At 34.8% G+C, this 15,192-nt stretch overlaps 2 protein-coding genes across 4 annotated transcripts in view; one reads left to right on the top strand and one right to left on the bottom strand.

Moving 5' to 3' along the window:
- The window catches only part of NMBR (neuromedin B receptor), a 79,880-nt gene that overhangs the window by 538 nt on the left and 64,150 nt on the right, over positions 1-15,192 (top strand). The gene's annotated exons all lie outside the window — the stretch shown is intronic.
- The window catches only part of GJE1 (gap junction protein epsilon 1), a 43,595-nt gene continuing 37,398 nt past the window's right edge, over positions 8,996-15,192 (bottom strand). Inside the window, 2 exon segments of the mRNA XM_078370902.1 lie at positions 8,996-9,387; positions 9,859-10,054. Coding sequence (XP_078227028.1) covers positions 8,996-9,387; positions 9,859-10,054 — 588 coding nt within the window.

The raw sequence follows: 15,192 nt of genomic DNA, 5'->3' as shown, positions 1-15,192 counted from the left end.
GTTCAGTGCTGCTAACTCTTAACCTTGTGCAGTAGACATCAGCTTTTCCTTCTACCTTCAATGACTTCAATTCTCTTTCTCTCCTCTTCATCCCATACTTACATCCTTCAGGACTGTCCACTTTACTTCCTCCAATAACTTTCTTTATTTTATCTCCATTCTCAGTTTTGAGGATTCATCTTAAAACTAGTTTTCACTGAAATCACACTATCCCCAAGAGTCAAAATCTCCAGCTCTGAAGTTTCCCTCTGCCTACTGTTTTCTGATCACTCCCTCACCTCCAGAAGAAACCACTCCGTGTCCTTATGTTATCTCACTCCACATACGTTGTCTAGACCTATTTGCAAAGTCCATGATCTTATTCTGGGTCTGGCTTTTTTACTCAGCTGAAAACTGAGTTCCGTATTCTTCCCCAGTCTCAGCAGCTTATTTCCTACCGCTGGAGAATGTGTGGTTTCTTTCTTTTCCTCTTACTTCCACTATCTGGACTTTCAAGTACAAAGCTGCAAGATTGGTAGAGAAATCGATGAAGAAAAGCAGACATGGATAACCATAAATGTTTTCTTTCTATGCTCACAACTTTTCATTTATTTGTTTCCTAATACTTCTTGATTCTCAACTGCAGCTGCCCTTAAAGATCAACTTTAAAGCCTACTCCAGGCATTCTCACTTAATTGTTCTAGGTTGGATCCTAAGTGTCAGTATCTTTAAAAGGTCCTCATGTAATTTTAATGGTATATCTAGGGGTGAGGGCCAGTTCTGTATTCCATAGATGATGTTTCAAACTTCTCTCACTCTCTTCAAGCTAGGCACTCTGCCCCAGTTTCCTTGGTCAACAACTGCATTTCCTGCTATTGAAATTAAGGCCACCACCAGATCTGAATTATTTTAACTTGCCTCTACCACAACTTTAAAGTAATAATAACTAGCTAGCAGCATTTCCTGAGCAACAACTATGTGTCATACATGTTTCTAGGGTCTTTAATTTATTTACTTTGCACCACAACTCTATTAGGAACATATCATTATCATTATTTTACGGATGAGAAAAATTAAGATACATAGAATCTAGCTAACTTGCACTAGGTCACAGCCAGGAAGGATGAGCATTCCACATTAAAATCTAGGTGTTTGGGTTTCAGAGGCTGTGCACCTAACCCTACTACTTGACTATGATGTCTTTCTAGACCTGGTGTTTTATCTTTCCTCTGTTCCATCATCTTATGTCTGAGAAACAAATGTTCCTCTTCCTGGTAAAAACTGCACCTTCCTGTTATTCTCCTTATCTCCCCTTTCCGGACTGAAGTTTGCCAGCCTCTTTCTCATTTGCATACATTCATGCATACTCTAATTTGTACACTCTCATAAGCAGGGCTGGGGGAAAAATAAGAAAGTGAAATGGTTGAAATTAGATTTTGCTTTCTATGATCTGACAGCACATTGTTTTCTCTCTCTCACTCTTTTCGCTCACTCCCTCTCCCTCTCTCTCTCCCTCTTTCTCTTTCCCTCTCTTTCTTCCTTTCTTTCTTTCTCTTTCCCTCTTTCTTTTTCTTTCTTCCTTTCTCTCTCTTTCCCTTTCCCTCTTTCACTTTTTCTTTCTTTCTTTCTCTTTCTCTCTCTCTCTTTTCTTCCTTTTTTTCTTCCTTACTTTCTTTCTTTTCATTCCCCCCTCCCTCCCTCCTTCCCTCCCTCTCTTCCTTCCTTTGTCACACTCTACGCTGGAGTACAGCAACACTATCAGAACTTACAGCAGCCTTGAACTCCTGAGCTCAAGGATCCTCTTGCCTCAGCCACCTGAGTAGCTGGGACCACAGGCATACACCACCATGGCTAAATATTATTATTTTGTTGCCTAGGCTGATCTTGAATTCTAGGCTCAAGCAATCCTCCTGCCTTGGCCTCCCAAAGGGCTGAGATTATGGACAAGAGCCTCATGCTCTCTTCTTTCTAAATATGTGACCCCTTTCATGAGAGGATAATTGATACAATTGAGAAAAGTACAGAGACAACCTTAGTGTAAAACACATTGAAATTATGCTATGAAACAAAGTAAATATTAATGACTGTGAGGTTGCTTTTTCTTGTTTTACTATGATATTTACTGGAAAGGTCTAAATTCCTCTTCTCCTTTCATCTCAGACCAGTTTCTAAAGGATCTGACATCACCCTCCAGGGCTGGGCTAGAACGTTGGCAAGTAAGGGAGGGCAGAGCTGTAGAACAAAATAGGGGGTGAAGGCAACCATAGGAAGAATAAAAGGGAGAGAAACTGCAAATGACAGGTATTTTGATGGGGAAAAAACCATTTTGCACCATCACCTGGACTCCATATGTATGTGTGATCATTTGATGATAAAAGTATTCTTTTTCAGTTTGGTCAGAACTACTTTGGTGGCAAATGACAGCACATCAGTCAATGTAATCAGAATAATATATATCTATAGCTGTACCTATTGGGTATGCTGTCTGTGGTAGAAATTTGGCTTCCAGTATCAGGAGACTCACATCCTATTATTTTAGCATCACCCCCAAGCAGAAATAATTTTTCCTTAAACGTTACAGCAGAAGAATGATAGGGAAGACCCTCACGACTTGGCCAGGACCACTTGCCACCCCACCCGCCCATGGCTGGGAGATGTAGACACTATAAATATTGCATTTTTTTGTTGTCAACATGGATATTTAGTTGTTCCAGCAACATTGAATTACATTAGCACATTTAAAACAATAAGCTAACTATATATGAGCAAACATATTTCCAGTCTCTTGATCGTTCCCATCTCGTATGCCTACCTTCACTCCAGGTCCACGTGATTTTGATTATTGTACCTTTAAAGAAGTCTTCAGAGTATGTAGTGTAATTCCTCTGTCTGGTATTTTTTTTCTTTGCTTTTTCAAAATTGTGTTGGCTATTCTGGATCTCCTATATCTCCATATAAATTTTGGAAACAGCTAGCCAATTTCTATGTAAATTTCCTCGGATTCTGACTGGAAGTATATTAAATTTACACATCAGTTTATAATGACTAAAATTACAAATAAGTAAGACTTCCAAGCCATGGACATGACATGGTTTATTTTTCCACTTAAAATGGTGCAGTGGCTCACGCCTGTAATTCCAGTGCTTTGAAAGGCTGAGGTAGGTGGATCACCTGAGGTCAGGATTTCGTGACCAGCCTGGTCAACGTGGTGAAGCCCCATCTCTACTAAAAATACAAAATTAGCAGTGGTGGCAGATGCCTATAATCTCAGCCACTTGGGAGGCTGAGGCAGGAGAATGACTTGAACCCGGGAGGCAGAGGTTGCAGTGAGCTGAGAGCATGCCATTGCACTCCAGCCTGGGCAACAACCCTGTCTCAAAAAAAAGTCTAATTATTTTCATCACTGTTTTGTAGTTTTCATTGTACAGGTCTAGCATGTAGTTTGAAAAATTTATCCCTATGCATTTCATATTTTTTGATTTCATTGTAAATGATATTCTTTTACATTTAAATTTCATTTTTTATTGCTCTATAGAAAAATTCTTCTTCTTCTTTTTTTCTTTTTTCAAGAGGCAGAGTCTTGCTCCACCACCCAGGCCAGAGGGCAGTGGTGCAGTCATAGCTTACTGCAGTCAAACTCCTGGGCTCAAGTAATCCACTCACCTCAGCCACTGGAGTAGCTGGGACTACAGGCAAGCACCACCATGCCTGGCTAATTTTTAAAAAAATTTTTTGTAGAGGTGGGGTATTGCTATGTTGCCCGGGCTAATCTCAAACTCCTGGACTCAAGCAATCTTCCTGCCTCCACTTCCAAAAGTCCTGGGATTACAGGCATGAACCACAGTGCTTGGCCCATACATTTAATTTTTTTGAACATCCTTTAGAATTTTCTATGTATATGATCATGTCTGTGAATAAAAATATTTATTATTTTGCAATTTGCATATTGTTCATGTTATTATACTTATTGAATAAATATATATTTAAGATAAAGTTTTATTTTGTTTTCATCTTGTTGAATTCTAGTTCAACATTAAACATAAGTGATAAAAGTAGATAGCCTAGCCTATTTTGAGACTATAGGGGAAACTGTTAATTCCTGTAGGTTACCTTAGATGCTATTTATCAAGTTTAGGTAGAACCCGTTTAAAGTGAGAGGTTTAGGGTTTGGTTTTTGATTTGGTTCATTATAAACATGTGTTGATAATACAAGTTTTCGTTGTTGGGGTAAACCCTACCTAACATGATGTATTATCTTTATAATATATTGTTGAATTATATCTGCAAATATATTTTTGCTAAGAATTTTTAATATTAAGGTTATGCTGGCCTCATTACATGAAATGGCATATATTCTCATCTAATTCCTAAAAAATATTTTCGAGTATTATTTCTTCCTTAAACATTTAATGAAATTCACCACTGAATTAATCAGGGCCTGGTGTTTCTTTGTGGGAAGGCTTTGGATTTAGAATTTTAAAAATAGATATATGGATAGTCATATTTTTTGTTTACATCTGTCAGTTTTTGGTAGTTCGGAATTTAGAATTTTTTTCATCTAGGAAGCAAACTTATTGACCTAACATTGTTCATGATGTTTCCTTATAATCACTTTAAGGTTTTACTATAATGTCCCTTTTTGGTTTATCTTATGGATGATTTTCATTTTCTTCTTTATTATCTCATATTATTAAACTAGAAATTTATAAATTTTATTAATCTTTTCAAAGAACTATATTTTGGTTAATTGATTTTTTCTATTGTCTTTGGGTTTTCTATTACTGTTTTATACTCGTATTTTTATTTGTATCCTATTTAATTTGCATTTAAATTGTATTTTAAAAACTTCTGAAAGTGAGAATTTAAAATTACTATATAACTTCTTTTCTAACATAAATGTTTAGAATTTCTAATATTCTGCCAAACACTGTTTTAACTGCTTTCCACTTATTTTGATAAGTTGTATTTGCATTTTTGGTTAAAGTGGTTTTTAATTTCCCAGGTAATTTTGTCTTTGATCCATGGGTTAATAAAAGTATGTTATTAATTTTTCAAACATTTAGATGCATCTGTGATACCTTCTTTTTATTAATTTCTAGTTTAATTCCATTGTGACCAGAAAATATAGTCTGTATGATTTCAATCCTTGAGACTTCCTTATGGGCCAGCCAGTGATCTCTGTTGGAGAATGTTACACACACACTTGAAAAGAACGTCTATTCTGTTGTTGATGCTGGGTGGAGTATCCTGTAAATATCAATTAGTTTAAGTGGCTTGTTAGTAATTTATAATTCCTCTGTATCCTTTCTGTTGTTCTATTTACTTTGTCAGTTTATTACTGGGAGAGAAGTGTTAAAATCTTTAGCTATAATAGGATGTATTTCTCTTTTTAATCTATCAGGTTTTGCTTCATGCATTCTGAATCTCTATTAACTGATGGCATACATATTACAATTATCATGCTTCCTGATGAAATTATACTTTAATCATTATGAAATGTCTCTTTTGTCTCTGTCATCATCCCTGCTGTAAAATCGACTTGAGTTTTCTCATATTAATATAGCCAATTGAGGTCTCTGATGCTTAGGGTTTGCATGATACATCTTTCCCCATTTATTATATATAAAATATTTAAGATTTTAAAATACTAAACCTTTTAATGTTTAAAAATGTTTAAAGTGGGGTTCTTGTTAATAATTTGGTCTGACTTAAAAAAAAATACATTTAGACCATCTTATGTCTTTGGAGTGCCAAAATCTTTTGTATTTAGTGTTAACTATTGATATGTTTGGTTCACTACCTTGTTATTGTTTTCTATTCGTTTCATCTGTTTTTGTTCTCTTTCTCTTTCCTGCTGCCTTTTGTATTAATTGAATGTTTTATGATTCTAGCTAATTTTGTTTGTTTGCTTGTTAAGTTAAAATGTGTTGCTTTATTAAACTGGTTGTTTTATATTTTAAAATATACATCTTTAAGTTGTCATAGCATACTTAAAGTGATAATATACATATATTACAAGAATCTTACAATAGTATACTTCTACACTTGATTTGATTTGTCAGAGGTTTATCAATTTTACTGTTATTTTCACAAATGATTTGGGATTTATTTATTTTATTTTGTTTGTTTTCTAAGTTGTTACTTTCTACCTATATCCTTATTAAATTATGTTTGTTCATCTTTGTTTAATAAATTATTATGCTTGCTTTTTGAATTACATTTATTGTTTTCTTTTTCATAATAGATGTATTTTCTGCTGTCAATTTTCAGTGCACCACAAATTTGGTCATATCTCATAGGTTTTAATAGGTAGCATTCTACTTCTTGTTAATATAAATAGTCTAAAAAGCTTCGGTTTAAATTACCATATTTAACCTAAGAGCTTTTTATGAAATAGTTTTAAATATTTCAAATGGTTACATATCGCTTAGTTTTGATATTCTTATTTTTGCTATATTTGCATTTTAGTCAGGAAAATTTGTTTTTATATTTGAATATGAATTTTTGCATATAGCATTTATTATTCAGGACTACATAGCTGTGTGCTAACAATTTTGATATAGCTACTAATAAAATGAAATCATAGACTAGTAGGTCAGTAGTGAATTTACAAGATTGTCTAAACCACCTCTCTCATCTTATCTCTATCTTTAAACATAACAATATGTAGTGTTTACTTAAAAGAAATAGAGACAAGCAAGGTTTCTTTGGTGGCTTAGAGATGTCATCCTTCCACCTTGTCAGTTGAAGCAATCAAGAACCCAAGAAAGCCAAAGAAGCTAGCTAGATTTTAACGGGCACTACAGCAAGGTGAGAGCTGGAAAGGAAGAGAGCTCCAGAGATCTGCAAAGGGGCTTTAAGTGAGTCTTGATCAGTATGACATCTTTAAATACCTTTCCAGGAAAATGACTAACTGAAAGGATCAAAAGGAACAATACTCAAGATTCACACAGGACTGAGAATAGTTGCTATTCCCAAAAGCAAGAGAGGAAAAAATATCTCTTAATAAATGGATGTGTGTTGACAATACTCTACCCTAAAGGATGAATCAGAGTAAGAATAAATCCAAGTGTTCATCTATCATTGGGCAATAATGTTAATGGGAAGTCTTCTGTGCAATTTTTTGGAAAAATGGTCTTCCCTGAGAGGCAAACCAGAAGAAGGTCCTTTTGCCGCATCTCTCTTTTTTCCTTGCACACAGAGAGAATCTGTTTCTTATAGCAATGGCAATATATGTCCACACAAGTCAACCAGCAGGAGGGTAGAATTCAAGATTTTTGTGACTAATGGAAGGATAGTATTTCCAAATCACCAAAGAGGCATGATACAGCATTCAGAAAAGTTCTTCCTTAGTAGTGTGGCAAAATTGGCCTTTCAGTAAGTACTACATTGGTCATATATAACAAAGCTTAAAAACAGAAAGGATCATGTTTCCAAGTAACTTAACTGTGCTCCAGAAGTAAGTCGAAGAATATTCATGAGAAGAAAAATAACCGGCATCCTACAGGATAAAACACACAATGACTGACATTCAATAAAAAATTACTAGCCTTGCAAAGATGTGGGAAAAATGGGACCCATAATGGAAATGTATATGTTTGTCAGCAGATTGTGGGAGCATTCCGCCTTACATGCAGGTAATCAAGGGGTGTGTTATCTATAAAGAATTTTAAAATAAGGATGAAATATTAAACACTGTTCTGTTTATTAACACCAATGGTTAATTAATCTAAACAACGAAAGTCAATAAATATCCTTTCTTTGTAGAGTGGACTGTTTTTCCCAGTTCCCACCCTCTTGGCATGCCACTGGCTCACATGCTAGAGTATAATTTTATAAAGGTATTAAATCTTGATGATCTTTTTATATTAACTTTTTAATGCAGTACAGGTTAAATAATAGACGTCAGTAGCTATTTATGGAGTGAAGATATGTTGGATTTTCTCCTGTGCTTTCATGTAGAGAAAACCTCAATGATGAAAACCTTAAATGTGGAAACTCATGATATCAAATAGGCTGCATAAAGCTTAAGGAAAAAATGGGAAACCTTAATGTTTGACTATACTCATTTTCCTAAGTTACCAATATAAAGGCAGTAATACATGAAGATTTTAATAACACAGAAAGTTTTAAATGATATCAAAAGAATCAAATTGTTGGTAAGGTGGACAGATAAAAAGAAATGCACCAAATCAATATAAATTTGTCTCTGAAATAATTTCATAGTTATTGAGGAAGTCTAACTAAGCACAATATTCCTTTTTGATAACCTTAAATATAGGAGTTATAGTTAAAGGACATCTGTGGGCACAGATGGGGTTTTTCCTAAGAAAGAACAAGGATACCATGCACAATATTATTCATAGCATTTTTTATTTATTTGGTAACTATATTTCTATATCATTTAATATTAAAACTTTCAAAAAAACTGTATGAATAAAATTTTTAAAATGTAATTGATCCATTTCTTCAAGTTAATTATCAAACTATAGAATTATTCTTTAATAATTAATTTACAGCTTTTGTGCTTAAATCAGTTATAGTTCACATGAGTGCAAAATAATTGCACCCTCAAATTTAAAACTGCATAGTTCCACAGGAAGGGAAATATGAAGATCTGGATTATATCCAGGTTGTATGACTTGGGACACCTAAATTAACCTTCCTAAGCATCAGTTTTCTATTTTGTATAAAAAAGACAATAAGAGTTTCTCTGGCCACAAAAAACTGTGATTAATTGAGCTGTATGTGAGAGAACTCTGTAAAAGCACTGTTAAAAATAAATTAGTATTAGTTGTATATATATTTTCTAATAAAAGTGATCAAAATTAAAATGAAATGAAATATTTCTTCAAGAATCCCTATTTTACAACCAGGTATTATATTTTATAGTTGACATGAATTTCAGACACATTGAAGTAAGTTTGTTTTGAAATTGTGGTACTCACTGAGTAAGATAAAACTAAATAAAAATGATAAACAACAGTAGCATGACAATAGGTAATCAATTCTTTGGTCATTGTCTGAATAGAAAGTATAATCTTCTAAATATGATCTCAAAAATCTCAGCAGCGCATAATACTATTGTAAGTGCTGTAAATGTATACATTGCAATGAGAAAAATGGTTTTTTCAAAGCGTTCTGGAACCATGCATCTTATAATCATGTTTTCCCCAAGAGATCTAGCATCACACAGATAAAGAGATTTTACTTGGAAACCAAAGAGTTGAATCTGAAGCCAAAATGCTGTTGCCTCTAGACTAATTCTTAATAAAACAGAGAGTATATAAATTACAGTGTAGATAGGCTTTTGAAGCATGCTTTCTTGATTGATGCTTTTACATGCAGCATAAATATGGAATATACCTCCAGGAACCAGGACAATCATAGTTGTAATGCCCAGAACAACTGAAGTATGTCAGAAATATCTTAGTAAAGCAATTAACGAATATGTAACTAAAAATACACTCCAAATCCACTAACTTTCAACAGAGGATAACCTAAAAATTCCAAGTTTCATAAAAATCTTCCATATGTCTTAATATAATGAAGGTGGTAATGTTGAACATATTTATTGTGAAAACATAGTCATATATTACTGTAATTGTCTCTCAATGACTGATAATTATGCAGTACTTTATTAGCCAGCTAATTCTATATTCTGAATATAGTTCTGGAGAATAATGATAACATCAGTAGATAATAAAATGCCAGAATTGGAAGAAACTCCTAAAACTCAATTTATCTGAAATATGCAGCTACTTAAAGAAAAAGCAAGTCCTTTAAAAAAAACTGTTAAGAGTATTTCTCGTGTTATGACATTATTTTACATTTAAAGAGAAAATGAATTTGTTGTAGAGTTAATGTTTATGTACACACAGAAATACTTAACTTATGGAGAGATTGGCCTGAACTGATTGTAACAGATGAGATTTATTCCTCTTTTGTCTGAATCGCAACTGAAGTGTAAGGTCTCATTCCCATAAACTGCAAAGCCGAGTGCCCCAGGGAAGAACATTCGGATTGATCCAAAGAAAAGGGTGTGGAATTGACCAATCACAGTTGGAGGTTTAACCTATTATGATTTTAGGAGGAAAAAAATCTTTTAAAAACAGACAATAAAGGAGGACATTTAAAAAATCCATATTATAATATTTAAAAATGTAAGATTCAAGCAGTTTTGAAGACACATAGGCCCTTGGAGATCATCAAATCAAATATAACTACTGCATTATGAGATTTCTCACTATTAAAATATGAAAAGCAACAGTCAATGGAGACATGTTGCTAATCAAATGTGTAAATGTGGAAATATTTAACCCGCTTTGAATTCAATTAATACCCCACCATGGCCATCCTTTTGAAATAAAATCAGAATATCTAGTGCTTCTTTGTGCAAATTAGATAACAAATCCAGTAGTAAGTTTGGTCCATATGCTATCTTAATAACCAAATAATGTTTATTAGTTATAATTACAGTTTTTCTTCCTACTTCTTAATTATGGAATTGAGAGAGTGAGCTATGCTAAAACAACAACATCTAAAGATACTTCCTGAATTTTTCTTTTTATAGTTTTAAATTCAGAATATTTTGAAGTATATTGTTGATACTTATAGTATTCTCCATTGACATAGAGGAATTTATTCACCAAGGTTTATGTAAATCAGGTTAAAATACTCAGAAAAGATTCATACAATTGATTTTTTTGTTTGCATATACTTACACATCCTTCATAGAAGTTTCTGATGTAATTTAGAGACACGTCTCAGATGTTATCCTGGCATTCCTGTGGGTTAATTCTTGACCCACATTGCCAGTTTGCTTCTGCCAGAATCAAACTCTTACATTATCTCAGGACTCTTAGAGCAGAAAACACTCATCATTACAAATTTCTCTCCCCTTCTCCTTTAATCTTAGATCTCTGGGGCCCCATTCAACCTTCTTATCTCTGTCTCCCCAAAAAATGAAAACAAAGAGACAAAAGCAGAGAACATGTGGCCAATCTAATAATCCCTTGACTTACACTGTCAGCATAGCCAGCCAGCCAGCCAGCCAGGAGAACCAGCAAAGCAAGAGGTCAGCCCCACAAAGGCTCTGAGCACTCAATGCTTCTGCAATTACCTGAAAAGTGGGTTCTTTATCTTGGAGTTTTCTCTGATAATTTGAAGTAATCTTTTTTTTTCTTTTTATTTTATTTAGATGTTTCCTAAAGGATAAGTATATGGTAAATATTCCTGATTCTTTATTGTTTACTTCCATAGAGTATAGTTAATTTCTGGGAAGTCCAAGAAATTGTAACACAGGATATAATAGCTATTGCGTCATTGAATATTATTGATATATTGCTATATTTGTCTAGTTTTTGAATGCTTGCCACAGACCTGGAAAAATCTATAATTAGATCTCTGGGCTAAGGAAAAAGATAGGGAACTGCTAATTAAGGCAAGACCAGGAGCTAGCACATATTGTGAGAACAATCCTTCCCATCGTTTCTTTTGTCCTTCAGTAGATACATCACCTTTTAGACATTGTTATGGGTGTTGAGGATCAGCAGGGATCAAGACAGACCAGTAACTACCTTCTGATTTACATATACACTTACTGTCTTCCATCCACCTATAATGTCATACAGCTAATCATTGATCATATCTGCTTTTTTCACTTGCCTTTCTCATTTTCTTGTGATCTGCCAAAGGTTGTGACTCCTGACACCGTCACTGCTTTCTTCCAGCAAGTGGAGAAGTGACTGCATGATACGTGTATTTGTAACTAATAAACAAGGGGCAGTAGTCTCGTTGAATAGGAGTGCTGTGCTGGATAGGAAGTAATAAAAATGAACAACTTAATGATCCCTCAGAATGGTTAGATAAAAGATATTTGTGTATATTCCCATCTTCTCAGAATCAGAATTTCAGGGTTGCTTTGTGTTGATTCCCATGAAGGGACATCTAAAAGCCCTAACAACCATTTGCATAAAAAGGAATCCTGCTTTGGCTTTTACCACTCTACAGTAATGAATGCTATTGTTTAGTCAGTAGTATACAATTATCAGACATGTAGAATCATCAATGTCTCCTTTCAGGGGTGTATAAAATTGTCTTGAACCTTAACTGCAAGTGTAGAAGAAGGAAATGAAGCATCATCGTCATTGCTGCGATCTATGAGGGGCCATATAATTAATACCGATCTTCTCTTACATGTTCTGATCCAATTGGGTAATAAGACAAAGGAATAAAGCATATGTGGGCCAAACTGTCACACATAAAGATTAGACTGAGGAGGGATGTTGCTTATCCCTTTAGGAAACTGTGATCCTTAGTGACACTGGCCTCACATGTATGGTTTATTGGAATGACAGTCTGGGTTTCTTGCATGCTAACAGTTACAGGTTCCAAAACAGAGAAAAGGTTATTCCCAATGCATAAGCATTGTTTAAGCCTCTGCTTGCCTCATATTTGCTAATGTTATATTAGGCAAAGAAAGTTTTAAGACCAACCCATATTTGAGAAAGATATTCTACCGCTTGATGGATCTATGAAGTCACATTGCAGAGGTGTGGGTGTAAGAAAAGAAAATATTTGTGGCCTACTTTATATTCTATCATAATGTGCCCACTGGTTACAAATATTAACATCCCTCCCATATGTCTTCACCGTCATTCCAGGATGCCAAAACTGTCATCTAATTATAGAACTAAGATTGAAGTCCAGGATGTTGTGATTGGTGTTATATCTGGATGTGGCTACTCTTAATCTAGAATCTAGAGAAACAAAGGGAAAAGTATTCTACATGATATCAATATACAATGGTGTTACAGAGATAGGATAACTACAATAGACACTTTCACTCCAAAAGTGGGAGAACAGAAAATATGTAACTGTCACTGTCTGTAACAAGTCTGGAATCTTGTGAGGAAAAATATTGCCAGTTGTCCCTACTCTGGAAGCAGGGAACATTTCATGAGGAAGTCACAGTAGCATTACCCAGAAAACTGTTCTGCAGCGTATTATACTTTTCTGCTTAACGGAAGTGGTTTTCTGGTACATTGTTGTCAGTGGCCTGTAGCTCCATTCTCTGTATTCTTAGCTGAAAGCATCTTCCCTTTTTCATAAAAAGAAATTACTATGCTTGAATAAATAACTTGCACAGACTGCTTCTTGCCTGAAGGAAGCTGGGGGACCAGAAGTCTTTTTTATAATCTGACCAATATCTGTTTTCTTTAAGCCAAAGTAATAGATGTTTTGGTGGTACAGTCCGCTTAATTACCCTTTGGTTTTCCATGTAATAGATTTAATATACTTAGCTTTAGTAAGAGTCATACAATTAAACACATACTTCTCTCTACAAATATATTTATGGCTATTTTCGGATTAGGCTTTTCTGAAGTGCTTTTAAGATATATAGAAATCTTTTGTCTAATTTAGATAGTCATTAGTTGTGCCTTAAATATTTAAAAAGCCTTATCAAAGGACATTATAGCCATGCCATTAATTTGACTTTTACCCTAAGACCATTTGTTAATTTTTTTTCATTTTTAAGTTACAAATTTTTTGTTTCTTATTATACTTTAAGTTCTGGGGTACATGTGCAGATCTTGCAGGATTGTTACATAGCTATACACATGCCATGGTGGTTTGCTGCCTCCATCCCCACTTCACCTACATTAGGTATTTCTCCTAATGTTATCCCTCCCCAACCCCCCTACCCCCTACTATTGTTCCCCAAGCCCCCCACCCCCCAACATATCCCAGTGTGTGATATTCCCCTCCTTGTATCCATGTGTTCTTATTGTTCAACACCCACTTATGAGTGAGAACACGTGGTGTTGGTTTTCTGTTCTTGTGTCAGTTTGCTGAGAATGATGGTTTCCAGCTTCATCCATGTCCCTGCAAAGGACATGAACTCATCATTTTTTATGGCTGCATAGTATTCCATGGTGGATATGTGCCACATTGTCTTTATCCAGTCTATCCTTGATGGGCATTTTGGTTGGTTCCAAGTCTTTGCTATTGTAAACAGTGCCACAGTGAACATATGTGTGCATGTGTCTTTATAATAGAATGATTAATAATCCTTTGGGTATATACCCAGTAATGGTATTGCTGGGTCAAATGGTATTTCTAGTTCTAGATTCTTGAGGAATTGCCATTACTGTCTTCCACAATGGTTGCATTAATTTACACTCCCACCAAGTGTAAAAACTTTCCTATTTCTCCATATCCTCTCTAGCATCTGTTGTCTCCAGATTTTTTAATGGTCACCATTCTAACTGGCATAAGATGGTATCTCAATGTGGTTTTGACCCCATCATCTCAGCCCAAAATCTCCTTAAACTAATAAGCAACTTCAGGAAAAATCTCATGATACAAAACCAATGTGAAAAAAATCACAAGCATTCCTATATACCAATAACAGACAAACAGAGTCAAATCATGAGCAAACTCCCATTCACAATTGCTACAAAGAGAACAAAATATCTAGGAATACAACTAACAAAGGACAGTAAGAACCTCTTCAAGGAGAACTACAAACCACTGCTCAAGGAAATAAGAGGGGACACAAACAGATCGAAAAACATTCCATGCTCATGGTTAGGAAGAATCAATATTGCAATAATGGCTATACTTCCCAGAGTAATTTGTAGATTCAATGCTATCTCCATCAAGCTACTATTGATCTTCTTCACAGAACTGGAAAAAAACCACCTTTAACTTCATATGGAACCAAAAAAGAGCCTGCATAGCCAAGACAATCCTAAACAAAAATAACAAACCTGGAGGCATCACACTACCTGACTTCAAACTACACTGTAAGGCTACACTAATCAAAACAGCATGGTACTGGTACCAAAACAGAGATATAGACCAATGGAACAGAACAGAAGCCTTGGAAGTAATGCCACACACCTACAACCATCTGATCTTTGAAAAACCTGACAAAAACAAACAATGGGGAAAGGATTCCCTGTTTAATAAAGGGTGTTGGGAAAACTGGCTGGCCATGTGCAGAAAGCTGAAACTGGACCCATTTCTTACACCTTATACAAAAATTAACTCCAGATGGATTGAAGATTTAAACATAAGACCTAACAACATAAAAACCCTAGAAGAAAACTTGGCAATACCATTCAGGACATAGGCATAGGCAAGGACTTCATGACTAAAACACCAAAAGCAATGGCAACAAAAGCCAAAACAGACAAATGGGATCTA

This window comes from Callithrix jacchus, chromosome 4 (genome assembly GCF_049354715.1).
Source record: "Callithrix jacchus isolate 240 chromosome 4, calJac240_pri, whole genome shotgun sequence".
Lineage (NCBI taxonomy): Eukaryota > Metazoa > Chordata > Mammalia > Primates > Cebidae > Callithrix > Callithrix jacchus.
This window is presented reverse-complemented; position numbering and strand designations above follow the sequence as displayed.